Raw genomic sequence first — 13,091 nt, forward strand, 5'->3', positions numbered from 1 at the left:
TGATGCCCTGGGCCGACGAAGGCAGGCGCTAAACCGCTGAGCTACCCGGGGATCCCCTGTCTAGTATACTCTTGCACATACTTTCACATCATTTCAGAATTCTATCTTTTCAGCGGAAAAAAATCAGAGAAGACAAAATTTTTATATTTGAAGGCCTTTTTCTTGTTTAGCTAACATGACATAAAAGATTTAATTTTCATAAGGACAAAATACAATATAACACATTATCAACTAAAATGAAAATGTTATAATCAAGAGAACGTTACTTCTATGAGGTTAGAGTATTCCTCTTTCTTATATACACACACATACCCTTCCCCTCCTCTTCCTCTCTAATATCTATAGCAGTATCTGACATAGAGTACATATTCAAATATTTGTTGTATTGATTCTTTCCATGAGAAAGCTTTTTTAATAAGTTAGAACACATTATTTACTTAAAAATCAGGTTAGAACATTTTTGTTTAACTCAAAACAAAAACAAAATGCCTTTTTTTTCTGGTAAGTCGTAGGTATTGACAAAGCACTTGGCTGAAGAGAATATGACAAGGTTTCAAAAGTTAATTCAAGTTACAGTCTACAGAGTTAGCCTCCAATTATTCAATTATCAATACCTCCTTTGAACATGAGGACACTGTTACTTCATCACTGCCCTCTGCCGGTGGCATTATTTCCCTTTAATTTTCCCTCCATGTACTGAATCTTTTGCCTCACAAAATTACTTCTGACCTGCCTCTATATTTAAACCATCCACAGCTAAAAATAGCCTAGCCATCTGGAATTTAGTTAAGGTTTGTAGGAAAAAAATTGTGCTTCAATGAAAAGCTCTGCATTGTTTGAGTACACTGCTCCAGGTTATCAGAGTATGAGTCCACAGAAACTCTGCACCTTTCACTGCCTTTAAGTTTTCTTAGAAATCTGTACACTGTAGATAGCTGAGAGCAATGCAAAACAATTCTGGACTACAGATGTAAAGAAACCGTCATGAAGAAGTTCAACTGACTGTCCTTCCCCACTATGGAAGAAGATAATTTTGTGTCCCTTTCCAAATTTATTACAGCATTACTGATCTATAAATGTGTCCTTCGTTGTTGTTCTCCTTGATCCTAGTTGTAACATGTGCCTGATTCTTTCATTGACAATGATGCTAATAATCTTTAACATTATGTCCATTTTATATCTACACAAGATTCATGATGGTATTTTTTTAATTACTCTTTAACACACTGAGACCAAACTATATTTCCCCCCATAGACCAATTCAAAAATAAAATGATGTGGGCCTGTAGACAAGCCTAGACCCAAATGGTAAAATTTCATTTCCTTTTGGCCACCCTGTATGTACAAAATACTTATCACATACTTGTCATGATCCCTGCCCTTAGGAACTCTCGGTTTCTCAAGAGGAAGGAATCTGACAATATTGTCTGTCAGTGATATGCTCATAGCAGGGTAATGTTGCTGAGAAGGGAGTTAGTGACTGGGAAGGGAGAAGGCAGAGGAGAAGAGTAAGGACTAAAGTCAGAGAAAGGTGAAAATAAACAAGACTCCCAAAGAAGTGCTTAACTCTCCCACATTAATGGATAGCTGACTCTATCACTTATTCACAAAACAAAACAACAGCATAAGGATGATTCCTATATATACTGTATCTACTACAAGAAATGCAAAAGCAATAAAATCAAGTTTCTTCTAAAGGGATGAGACAAACAGGGAAGTGTCAAGTAGCAAAGACTAGTAACACTTCTATGTGTTTCATAAAACAATTCCTGCTGGTGCACTATGGCTGCTACTTTCCTTCTGGCCAACATGACAGCTCCTATACAGCCAACTTCAAATCTGGTTAGGAAATGCAAAACCAAAAACTTGCTTTGAAAACATCACTTTCTAAAATAAATTTAAGTAATGGTACCTTTTTGGTCTTTATAAAAATACACAAAACATTACAGATTTTCTGGGAACATACACTTGAAGTCCATTACAACCTGAAACACTCCTTATCATTTATTATTTACAAATAAAGCTACTACTTATTTACTCTGAATGCCAGTTTTTTATTATAGAGGCAGTAAAAAATGCAAAATTTTGACCTTGTGCTATAAATGAAGGAAACCACTGGTCACCCACAAGTCCCAAGGGATATCACCCTTTGGCTTCCCTCCAGAATCTGGGACCTTTCAAAGAAATAAAGTAATTTCCTGTTGCTATTGAGCCTGTTCCTGAATTCAAGCATCATGGCATCCAGGAGATATTTCAATCAGGAAAGTTAGATTCTGGGACAAGGTAAAGGATTCACTACTAGCTTCAGAATTACATACACACAGGTTTACAGAACTTGAAGAAAAGTTTTAAGTGACTAGGTATCAGTTGGCTGTAGAGAACAAGGCAGGAAATGAGAAGACTCAAGAGAAAAACCTTAAGTTTTAAAGGAAAACATGATTAATATAGGGTACTTTCTAGACAGAGAATTAATACTATTAAATACACATCAGCTTTAATATATGTATGTTTTAAATATATCTGTAAATTCCCTTGATTATTATCTGAGACAGAAATTTACATTTTTTTTACTTGAAAACATTGTATTATTACAAGATATTACTTGAACTTTTCCAAAAATAGTCAAAATGCATTTGGCAAATATTTTACCAAATCTTTCATTGTGTGTGTGCATGTATGTTTAAACAGAAAAAAAAAAAAACTTAATTAGTAGGATTAAAAAAATTCTCTATTCTAAAAAGGCAACATTCTCAAAAGGCTATGTCCTGGTAACTATCATAATCCTTTAAAAATTGTTTATATTATGATTAAAAATCACTTTGCTCCTATATTCCCACAACTAGTTCATATGGTAAAGAGATCAGTAAACTTACTTTTATGCGTAACATCTTTAACATTTGCTCCCCTTTCTGTGCTTGTGATTAAATGTAACATTTTGAAATCCCAAAGTTCTGAGAAAAACATAAATCCTTGTCTCACAGCTGCTGTTTGACTCTGGAAACACATGCATTTTCTTTTCAAGCATCTACCATCAAAACTCCCAAAGGGCTTGGACTGGAGAACACCTGCATCTCTTCATTTAGTTCCAATAACAGAGCCTAAACTCCAAAATTACAAAAATAGACGTTCTGTTCAGCTGTAGTTACATTTTGCCCCTAATTCCCGTGAACAAAAATGCTAGGAGCATGAAATCATTCAGGCAAGCTCTGTCATCAAGAGGATAAGATTTTTTGCACCAGAAGCCCAGTGGGAACATGATAGAAAACTGGCAACAATTACAGATAAAGTACATAGTAAAGTCCTTGGGGAGGAGAGAGGAAATGTAATAAGATAGATGGGTATAATTTTTACACATTTATGCCCAAACCACAAATGTGAATAGTCTTTAATTGCTACAATATATAGCATTCTTACTCATGTATCCTGTCAAAATACTAAAAACATAACTTCAAGGTAATTCACTTAATTCTACATATAAGGAGAACTTTTTGGAACAAAAAACAATCCTCATAAATTAAAACTTACAATCTAAAGAACTGCCTCCATTTTAGAAACTACTTAGCAATTCACATTCTAACCAACCAACTTGAATGGTGAAAGAAGATTGTGTATATTTGCTGGTACATTTTAATCAAGAAAGAGAACTACCTCCCAACTTAACTGAATATCCAGAGATGAGAATTGTAATTGTGACTTTCCTTTCCAATAACAGTGATTCAAAAGTTGGCTATATTTGATGGGTAAAATATAAAATAACTTTTAATGTATGACAACCTAGCAAAGTTAAAAACTTTCTCAAACTGATTACACTGGGGACTAGGAAGATTGGCTTAAACTATTATATTTAAATGACACTTTAACAGGAACACTTGCTTTTCATTATCTTAAAATAACATCATAATCACATAATTTTCTGATCTTCCAAATATTTTGCATTTCATATAAAAAAAGCAAAAGTAGCAAGTTCAACCTACTTGTACAAATAACTACAGTCAAACAGATAGTTTCAAAGATATCTTCTTTATTAATGGTGGGCTAAAATCAATTAGATGAAATTTCATAGAATTAAGTGTGAAGTTCTTCATGTAAATTTATAAACTAATATAATATATAAAATATGGAAAAATGTCTTAAGAGTATTTATTATGTGAAGAATAATCCTTGTTTCCAGTGGCACATAAGCTCAAAACAAACAGTAACTAAGTAGAAGTTCACTACACAAATCTGGAAAATATGCTCTTTACTTTGTGCTATGTGGAAGATTGTGTTAAATTTTAAGAGACACGGTTTCTAACAAGTAGTGGAAGTAATCAGTACAGCAGTGAATCTGAACACATCATATGGGAAATGACTAAAATAAATTTATTATGTTTAGCCGAAAAAAAGCTTTTATGGAACATCTACCATATGCAAGGGAAAAAGAAAGAACAATTGAACTAGTGCTGAAATTTACAACATTAAGAAGGAAGTAGTGCCATTAATTGAAATTTTGAATAATGGAGTATGAATTGGGGTGGGAAGATTACACCGAGTTTAGTTTTAAATGTGTTAGGCACCATTAAAATATCCACAGGATGGGCAGCCTGGGTGGTTCAGTGGTTTAGCACCACCTTCAGCCCAGGGTGTGGTCCTGGAGCCCTGGGATCAAGTCCTGCATCAGGCTCCCCGCATGGAATGGAGCCTGCTTCTCCCCCTGCCTGTGCCTGTCTGTCTCTGTCTCTGTCTCTCTCTCTATGTCTCTCATGAATAAATAAAATCTTTAAAAAATGTAAAAAAATTTAAAAAAATAAAATATCCACAGGACAATGGTCAAGAGGTGGCTGAAATTTGGAGTCTGGATTTCAAAAGAAAATAAATGGAGAGACATAAACATATGGTTGGTTGCTAAAAACAGTAGTGTTGATTACATCATTCGAGTAGAAAGAAGACCAGTAATAGAATCTCAAGAATGATCTATATTTAAGGTAAAAACAAAACAAAACAAAACACCATAGTCCTCCCTTATCTGCAAGTTCACTTTCCATGGTTTCAGTCACCCATGGTCACCACAATCCAGAAGCAGATGATCCTCTCCTGAAATATCCTTAGAATGTCAATAGTAACTTGATAGTATAATGCTGACATCATTCCCCTCACTTTGACTTATCACATGGGAATTTAATCATCTCATCATCACAAGAAAAAGGATGAGTACATTACAATAAGCTATTCTGAGAGAGACCATAATCATAAAATTTTTATATTAGATAGCAGTTCTATTTTATTATTAGTTATTGCTATTAATCTCTTCCTATGTCTAATTTAGGACTTAAACTTTATTATATATGTATGTATAGGTAAACATAGTATATACAGGATTTAATACTACCTGCAGTTTCAACATCCACTGGGGGATCTCAGAACGTATCCCCTACAGATAAGGAGGGAGTACCATGGTTGAGGAGATCATGAAGATGGTTCAGCAAGGAGAACCAAGAAACTACACCGTTCTGGTGTCAAGAATTGTGAGATTTTATCCTACCAAAGCTATGAATGATAGAGAAGACAGGAGATTCCTGAGTCAGAGACAAAGGACTTTATTACTCATGGGATAGGAAATGCACAACTATCAACATATTTGCATCAGTTCCCCTAGCCCCCAAGTTTCACAGAGGTGATGACAAAGACGTATCCAGATGGATGTCTGCACATGCAGAGCAATGCAGGATAAGAGATGAATCTTGAGTTGAAGAATCAAATATTTTATAATGGGCAGTTAACAATACCCTTCACTGGCTCTTCAAGGATACTAAATCTATCTTTCAAGGCTCTTGACCATACAAAAATCCCTGAATAGTCCAGAACAAAGGGCAATCAGTGCCACCATTTACAGGATATGCAAAAACTCAGACCTACAAAAGAGACTCTTCTTTTCACACCTGGTGGCCAAGAAAGACTAAGATTCCAACAGAAAAGATATGATCATAGGGCAAATTCCAAAGACTAAAGACGATGAATAATGAGAGAGGGAAAGAAGGAAAAATAAGATAGTAAGTTTTGTCAGGTATATTTAGGGCTCATATGTTATTTCATGTCATTTATAAAACTACAACCAGACCAAGAAATGGAAGTTACAGTTCAATAAAGGATCTAATAGTAATGAGAGCTGTCTAACAAAGAAAGATACTGTTAGATATTCTCTCCAGTGACAGATATGTATATTCAAAGAAGAAAGAGAGAGAAATATAAGAACAGAAAGGGGAAGGCTATTAACATTTATTAACAACTTACTATTTATCAAATATGTTCATACCCTTGACCATCTGCCATAAATGTCTATTTCTTCATTCATTCAACAAATGATTTCTCAAAACATTCCCTATATGTTGGACAATGTAAAGTCCTGGAGATAAAGTAAGTAACCAGTAACTAACTCTGCCCTCATACAACTCACTGTCAAGCAGTAAGGACACACAGCATTCAAATCACCCAACTATGTAAATGCACACTGTCATTAAGTGCTATCAAAGAAAAGTACAGTGAACCATAAAAATGAATGTAACAAAGCTACCTAATCAAATTGGGTGATGGGGAGTAGGGGAAAGGGGTATCAAGGCTTCCCTGAAGAGGTAGTAGTTGAGCTATGATCTTAAGACTGAGCTGGAATTAAACAGATATAAAATGAAAAGGTAAGGGTAATTGTGAGAATCCCACACAGGAAAAATAGTATGTGCAAAAGCATAATCACCAGTGAGAAACTGAAAGAAGGCCAAGAGATCTAGAGAAGGAGAAGAGAGAAGGAGACACATTTTAAAAAGTCCTAACGTTGGCTTAGAAACTAAAATGGGAGACCTCTAAATTCCTTTGATTCTAGGTTTACACAGTACTTTGTAATCATTTTATATTCTTTTTTTTTTAAAGATTTATTTATTTATGATAGAGAGAGAAACAGAGAGAGAGAGAGGCAGAGACACAGGAGGAGGGAGAAGCAGGCTCCATGCTGGGAGCCCGATGTGGGACTCGATCCCGGGACTCCAGGATTGGCGCCCTGGGCCAAAGGCAGGTGCTAAACCGCTGAGCCACCCAGGGATCCCCATCATTTTATATTCTTAAATATCAGACACCTCAAAATTTATCTAGACATTAATACCAAGATTAACAAGGACTCAGAACTTTTTAACAAGCAGAATCTGCCTATAAACTATAGGTAAAATACAGCATATGAAGAAGAACCAACCTATAATTAAAAGGAAAAAATAGTAAGAACCCATCTTAAAATATTTTACATACAATAATTATAGTCACCAAGCACTTCTACCTCTGAAGGAGCCAAAGAAGCATCTTATTTCTCTATTTGATTCCTAATATCTGTATGAATGTAAAAAATAGAAGTATCATGGGGTGCCTGGATGGCTCAGTCTGTTACATAACTAACTCTTATTTTCAGCTCAGGTCATGATCTCAGGTCACTGGATCATGCCCCACGTGGGGCTCTGTGCTCCATAATGAGTCTGCTTGAAATTCTCTGTCTCCTTTTGCCCCTCTGCCCCACCCCAACGCTCACAAGCACTCTCTAAAATAAATAAATCTTTTAAAAAAAGAAAAGAAATAGAAGCATCATTAATTGGTTCCTGAACAAGTATTTGTGAAACAGACAGCAAAGACTACTTATGCTTCTCTTTAATTGTTCAGCTAGAAGGATTTAACTACCCAGAATCTTTTTTTTTTTAAAGAAACATTTGGAAAGACTTCTGGTTCTGTGTCTTTTCCCTTAGGTGCTCCAACCTCAAAAACCAAATAAAAGTAAATGTAATCATTACTTACTTATTCATTCCTTAAATATTTGTTGATAGCCAACTGTATATAGGATACTGTTCTAGACACTAGGAATAGAGTAGTAATCAAAACAGACAAAAATTCCTGCTTAAATGAAGATTAAATTCTAAAAGCAGGACAAAAAAAATCAACAAGATACATTACAGTAAAACTGTAATAAGTACTGAGTAGAAAAATAAGAAGTATGTGTCAATGTGTGTGTGCATGTGTGTACATACACTTGTTTTTAAGGGAGAAAATAATTTTTGTATGCAATTGCCATGAAAGTCCTTGCTGAAAAGGTGATATTTCAGTAAAATCTTAAAGGATTGTTAATAAATTATTTTTTCACTTATACTTTAATTACTTATTATTTGTCTACTCCTGAGTTACACACACACAAACATATACATCTCCAATTTAAATCTTGTTACAAGAACATAAGGATTAATCAATATTATTTCAAAACTAGTTTTATCATAAATACCTAAACCATGAATGTGAGTGGCAGTTCTAAGGTGGATAGAAAATTTAAATTTAAAAATGCCCTACATTAAGTATATGAATGTAGTTTAAGTAAAAACAACCTTTCATTTTAGGATTAAAACATACCCAAAGGAATAATTTCAAAGCATCAAATACATAACCACATTAAAATTTTACACACAAATCCAAAAATATATCACTAAATGTAACAGTAATGTTGAAGATTAGAGAAATTTTCTTATTGCAAGAAAAAATGTAAAAACTTTACCTTTTTTTACATAATAGTTTACTTTTAGGCATATTTAAAAGGTTAGAAATGCAAATACATTTTTGTGACCCTAGAAATGCATTTAAATCACGAAAAATAATATAAAATATTGTTATGAGAAAGATCAGATTATAAGCTTGACTCATTAACTCTGTGTATATGGCAAAACAAAAAATGAGGAGGCCCTGTCCAACTTTAATATGTGGTTGTAGATTCAAATAAGCTTAGTCTCTTCTTAGGTATCAAAATTCTAAATGGATGGTGGGTCATTTTAATAATATTTTAATAACATTTTAATGACATGATGACTTGAAAACAAAACCTATCAAAAAATATTATCTGGACGGGTGCCTGGATGGCTTAGTCCATTAAGCATCAGACTCTTGAATTCAGCTCAGGTCATGATCTCAGGGTTATTAGATCAAGCCCTGTACTGGGCTTTGTCCTCAGTGTGGGGTTTACTTGAAACTCTCTCTCTCCCTCTTCTTTTCTCCTCTCCCTCCACCATGCTCACTCTCTCAAATAAATTAAATCTTAAAAAAAAAAAAAAACCAAGCTACTAAATGGATAATTATATATATAGAAGTTTACTAAACAACCTAGTTATGGAACATGATTAAATAGGCATTTTAAACAGCATGATGATGCTTATCCAACCCAATCCCTTATCCCTAAATACATAAGTAAATGACATAGACTAAATCTGGCTCACTCTTTTGTTTCTGTAAATAAAGTTTTATTGAAATACAATCTTATCCATTTGTTCGCATTTTATCTACAGCTATTTCTTTGCTATAATAGCAGAACTTGATAGCTAACACAGAGAAAACATGGTCCACAAAGCCTAAAATATTAGTTATATGGCTCTCTATTAAAATGTTTACCAGTCCCTGCCTTAAAAGGTAAGTAAAATCCTCTAATCATATGCACGGTCTTAGTTTGGGTTTGGCCTCATCCTCACATTTTTACTTTGGGCTCTATACCAATTCTCACCAGGCTGAAACTTCTTTTCAAGAAGTATTGTCTTTATTAGAAGCATGCTAACAGAGGATCCTCAAGTTCACATTTCAAATACTAACTTCTAGTTTTTAATGTGCATGTATTTACATGCTGCAATGCTACTGTAACAAAAATTAATCTTTCAAATATTTTTTCATGTCCTTGTACACTGCTTCAAATATTCACTTCCATATACTATCTGTCTGGTCAATTATTACAAATCTTTTTATGGTTTCCTCCTTTGAAGTTAGTGTAGTGATGCTTAGCATTTTAAGTCACAATACTTGTTAATTATTAGAGAGCTCTACTCTTAGGCAGCTATTTGAAACCAACTCTTCCCTAGTCATTTAATTCTTTTTTTTTTTTAATTTTATTTATTTATTAGAAACAGAGAGAGAGAGAGGCAGAGACACAGGCAGAGGGAGAAGCAGACTCCATGCAGGGAGCCTGACGTGGGACTCGATCCCGGGCCTCCAGGATCACACCCTGGGCTGAAGGCGGCACTAAACTGCTAGGCCATCGGGGCCGCCCCTTTAATTCTTTAAAAGAAACTGGTACCCTTACTCTTTTAAAAAATATGTATATAGCAATCTTATTTCTAGACTCTTTGACCACTTTGCCTTTACTAACCACTACTGACTAACTGAACTCATGGCTGATAATAGTCTCTACTTACCATATATATATATTTTTTTTTTTTCTTTTTTTAATCTCAATCTTTGTGGATCCTTCTGTTATCTCCTCTATCAACACAAGAGGTGTACCTTTGCTATTATGGTGTTGAAAAAAATGAAAAAGATTCTAGGCAAAATGCTACTAGAAAAATAACTCTATGAAAGAGGATCTTGACCTCAGAGATTTTTTTTTCTTGGTTCCATTATCAACATTTCTTCCTTTCTGCAAAATTGCATAAGGCTCAAATACCTGATTTTCACTTGGCAAATGATGGGTCACAAAGTGCCACTATCCCAAGGAAAAGTAGTTTCTCTTTCCAATGTTTTCAATTTCTTTTACTCTTTTCTACCTATTACATGATATGGTAGGTTTTAAAACTCAGATGGATTTAGTAGATATGAATCTAAGATTGTTAAACCAAAAACTGAACTCTCATATAAAATCATTATTGTTTATAAACTTACCCTTTATCAAAAATGATACAAAAACACTACACTTGAAGTTTCATAGAACACAACTGTAGGGAGTATCCCAATGGACACAAATTGGTTTTGAAAAATTCTTTTAAAAGCCTTACTGGAAAAGAAAATGCAAAATAAGTGAATAATGATAAATTTGTACTCACCAGAATTATGGCAGTAGTCCATATACTGTGGAACTTGGACTGTGAAGGCAGTCAAATCTGGAGCTAAGAGGGATTCTGGCTTTCTACTCTCATTGAGCCACTTGCTACTATGAAGGTCTTTAGTGTCAGAAGGACCCTGAAGCAATGGAATCAACTTCTCTTTTCCACTGTCACCTGAAGAGAAACATTAATGAAACAATTCTTATAAAAAAAAATATAGGAGTAGCTTGAGGATGCTTGTTCTTAAAATATATTATCATAATATAACACTTCAGTTATATTGGTCATTGTAACTGTACATTTATATTCTAAAAAGTATGGCTGATAAACTTAAAAGTCATGTAAGTTTTAATAAAAGTTATGTAAGTTTTAATATTTAGCTAATGAATATAGAACATGTTCAGATGAGATTATAAAAGGAAACAACTTGAACATACTATATTCTAAATATTCAACAAGGGATCCCTGGGTGGCGCAGCGGTTTGGCGCCTGCCTTTGGCCCAGGGTGCGATCCTGGAGACCCGGGATCGAATCCCACATCAGGCTCCCGGTGCATGGAGCCTGCTTCTCCCTCTGCCTGTGTCTCTGCCTCTCTCTCTTTCTCTCTGTATGACTATCATAAATAAATAAAATTTTAAAAAAAATTTAAAAAAATAAATAAATAAATAAATAAATAAATATTCAACAAAATCTGTACCTCCTTAAACTTACCAAGAAATTTGGGTTGCACTGAAAAAACTTAAATTACAAGTGTTTATGGAAAATGGTATGAAGTAAAGAATTGGCAGGAAAGTGAAGTCAAATACAAAAATTAAAAAACAGTTGTTATCTGTTTATTATATTAACAACATTTTAATTTTTAAGGGTCATATATATCTATACTTCCTATTCCCTCTAAAAGTATAAGAGTAAACTTTTAATTTTTCTCCCTCATAACCACTCTCATAACCATGCATTTTTTCCTTAAGTAAAAATTAATTTATTAAAGTAAGAAGTATCATTTTGGCACAATTAAAAAATTTTAAAGTAAAAAAAAAAAATTTAAAACCTCTGATTCATAGGAACAATGAGCAAATTCTTGTTTCAGTAACGCTCCTTGTAAAATGCAAGGCCAATTCTCCTATACAGGCAATAAACTTTTACACGGTCCAGCTGCACATACCTGGGGCTTTGGCACAAATTTTTATTGATCCCACGGTCCCAGAGGCACATTTGACCAATGATGTGCTGCAGTACTTCAATTCAACATTCTGGATTGAGCCCTCAAGAGTTGGCAGGGGATTCTTAGATTTCACACCTAATAAAAGAAAACTGCAAATGTACTAGCCGATTGAATTTAAATAATTTTTATACTCCTTCACCAAGGCATTTAAACTTAATTATACTTTAATTATCTGCCTCAGATGTTCTTACAGTATTTATGTTAAGTTTCATAGTTTACCATTTAGGAGGTGAAAGGATGCAATTTTAAAATAAATAGTCTGTATTCTCATAACTATACTTACGTAGTCAGCTTTTGATTAGTCAAGCTCAAGAAATACTAGTAAATGTTTTAAAACAAGTATTTGTTTAAAAAACAAGAAAACTTTAAAAAATCATATTTAGTTTTAAAATACAGAGTAAGATATTTATTTTTGAAACTAATTTATAAATTGAGGTTCATTTAGACAGAGACATTTAATTTAAATAGGAAACTTTCTGCATAAACAGAACCACAAAATATCTTCTGTCAGGAAGAATAAGGAAAGATAAACAAGACAGCTTGGAACAGCTCCTAAGTTAAAATATAATAGCTGATAAGCAAAATTAAACTACCATGTGCAGATTTAAAAAATCAATGGTATTCTATATCAATTAACAAAAAAGTGGATATTAACATCTCTACTATATGCTACTTGCTGAAAGACACTGAAGCACAGATTATTATCATAATAATTACCATAAAATAAATGATAGGGAAAACTTAATTTAAAAAGAAGAAACTCATCTTGGCCCTGAACAGTAGGTGAGAATTCAACAGGCAGAGGAACCTTGAGAACTGACAATATTGTAAACCACTTAATTATAATGATGAGGAACTCTAATCAACTAACATTTCCTCAGGACTTATTCTGTGTTATACATGTTATCTCCTTCAATCCTCTTAACAAGCCTATAATAAAAATGTTCATCATCCTCATTTTCAGATTAAGATACATTGGACTCCAGGACTTTAGTTAAATTTTGTTCCACGTCCTACAGGAA

General features: G+C 33.7%; 1 protein-coding gene across 24 annotated transcripts in view; it reads right to left on the reverse strand.

Moving 5' to 3' along the window:
* VPS13B (vacuolar protein sorting 13 homolog B) overlaps positions 1-13,091 on the reverse strand; it is a 727,825-nt gene that overhangs the window by 503,277 nt on the left and 211,457 nt on the right. For all 24 annotated transcript variants that reach the window (XR_011996562.1, XR_011996561.1, XR_011996560.1 and 21 more), the window contains 2 exons: positions 12,010-12,144; positions 10,848-11,021 (listed from right to left, as the gene is read on the reverse strand). Coding sequence is in view for 19 of the 24 variants with exons in the window: in XM_072734208.1 (XP_072590309.1) it covers positions 10,848-11,021; positions 12,010-12,144 (309 nt within the window). In the remaining 5 variants the exon portion in view is untranslated. The remainder of the gene's footprint in view (positions 1-10,847; positions 11,022-12,009; positions 12,145-13,091) is intronic.

The sequence above is a fragment of the Vulpes vulpes genome, chromosome 13 (genome assembly GCF_048418805.1).
Source record: "Vulpes vulpes isolate BD-2025 chromosome 13, VulVul3, whole genome shotgun sequence".
Classification (NCBI taxonomy): Eukaryota; Metazoa; Chordata; class Mammalia; order Carnivora; family Canidae; genus Vulpes; species Vulpes vulpes.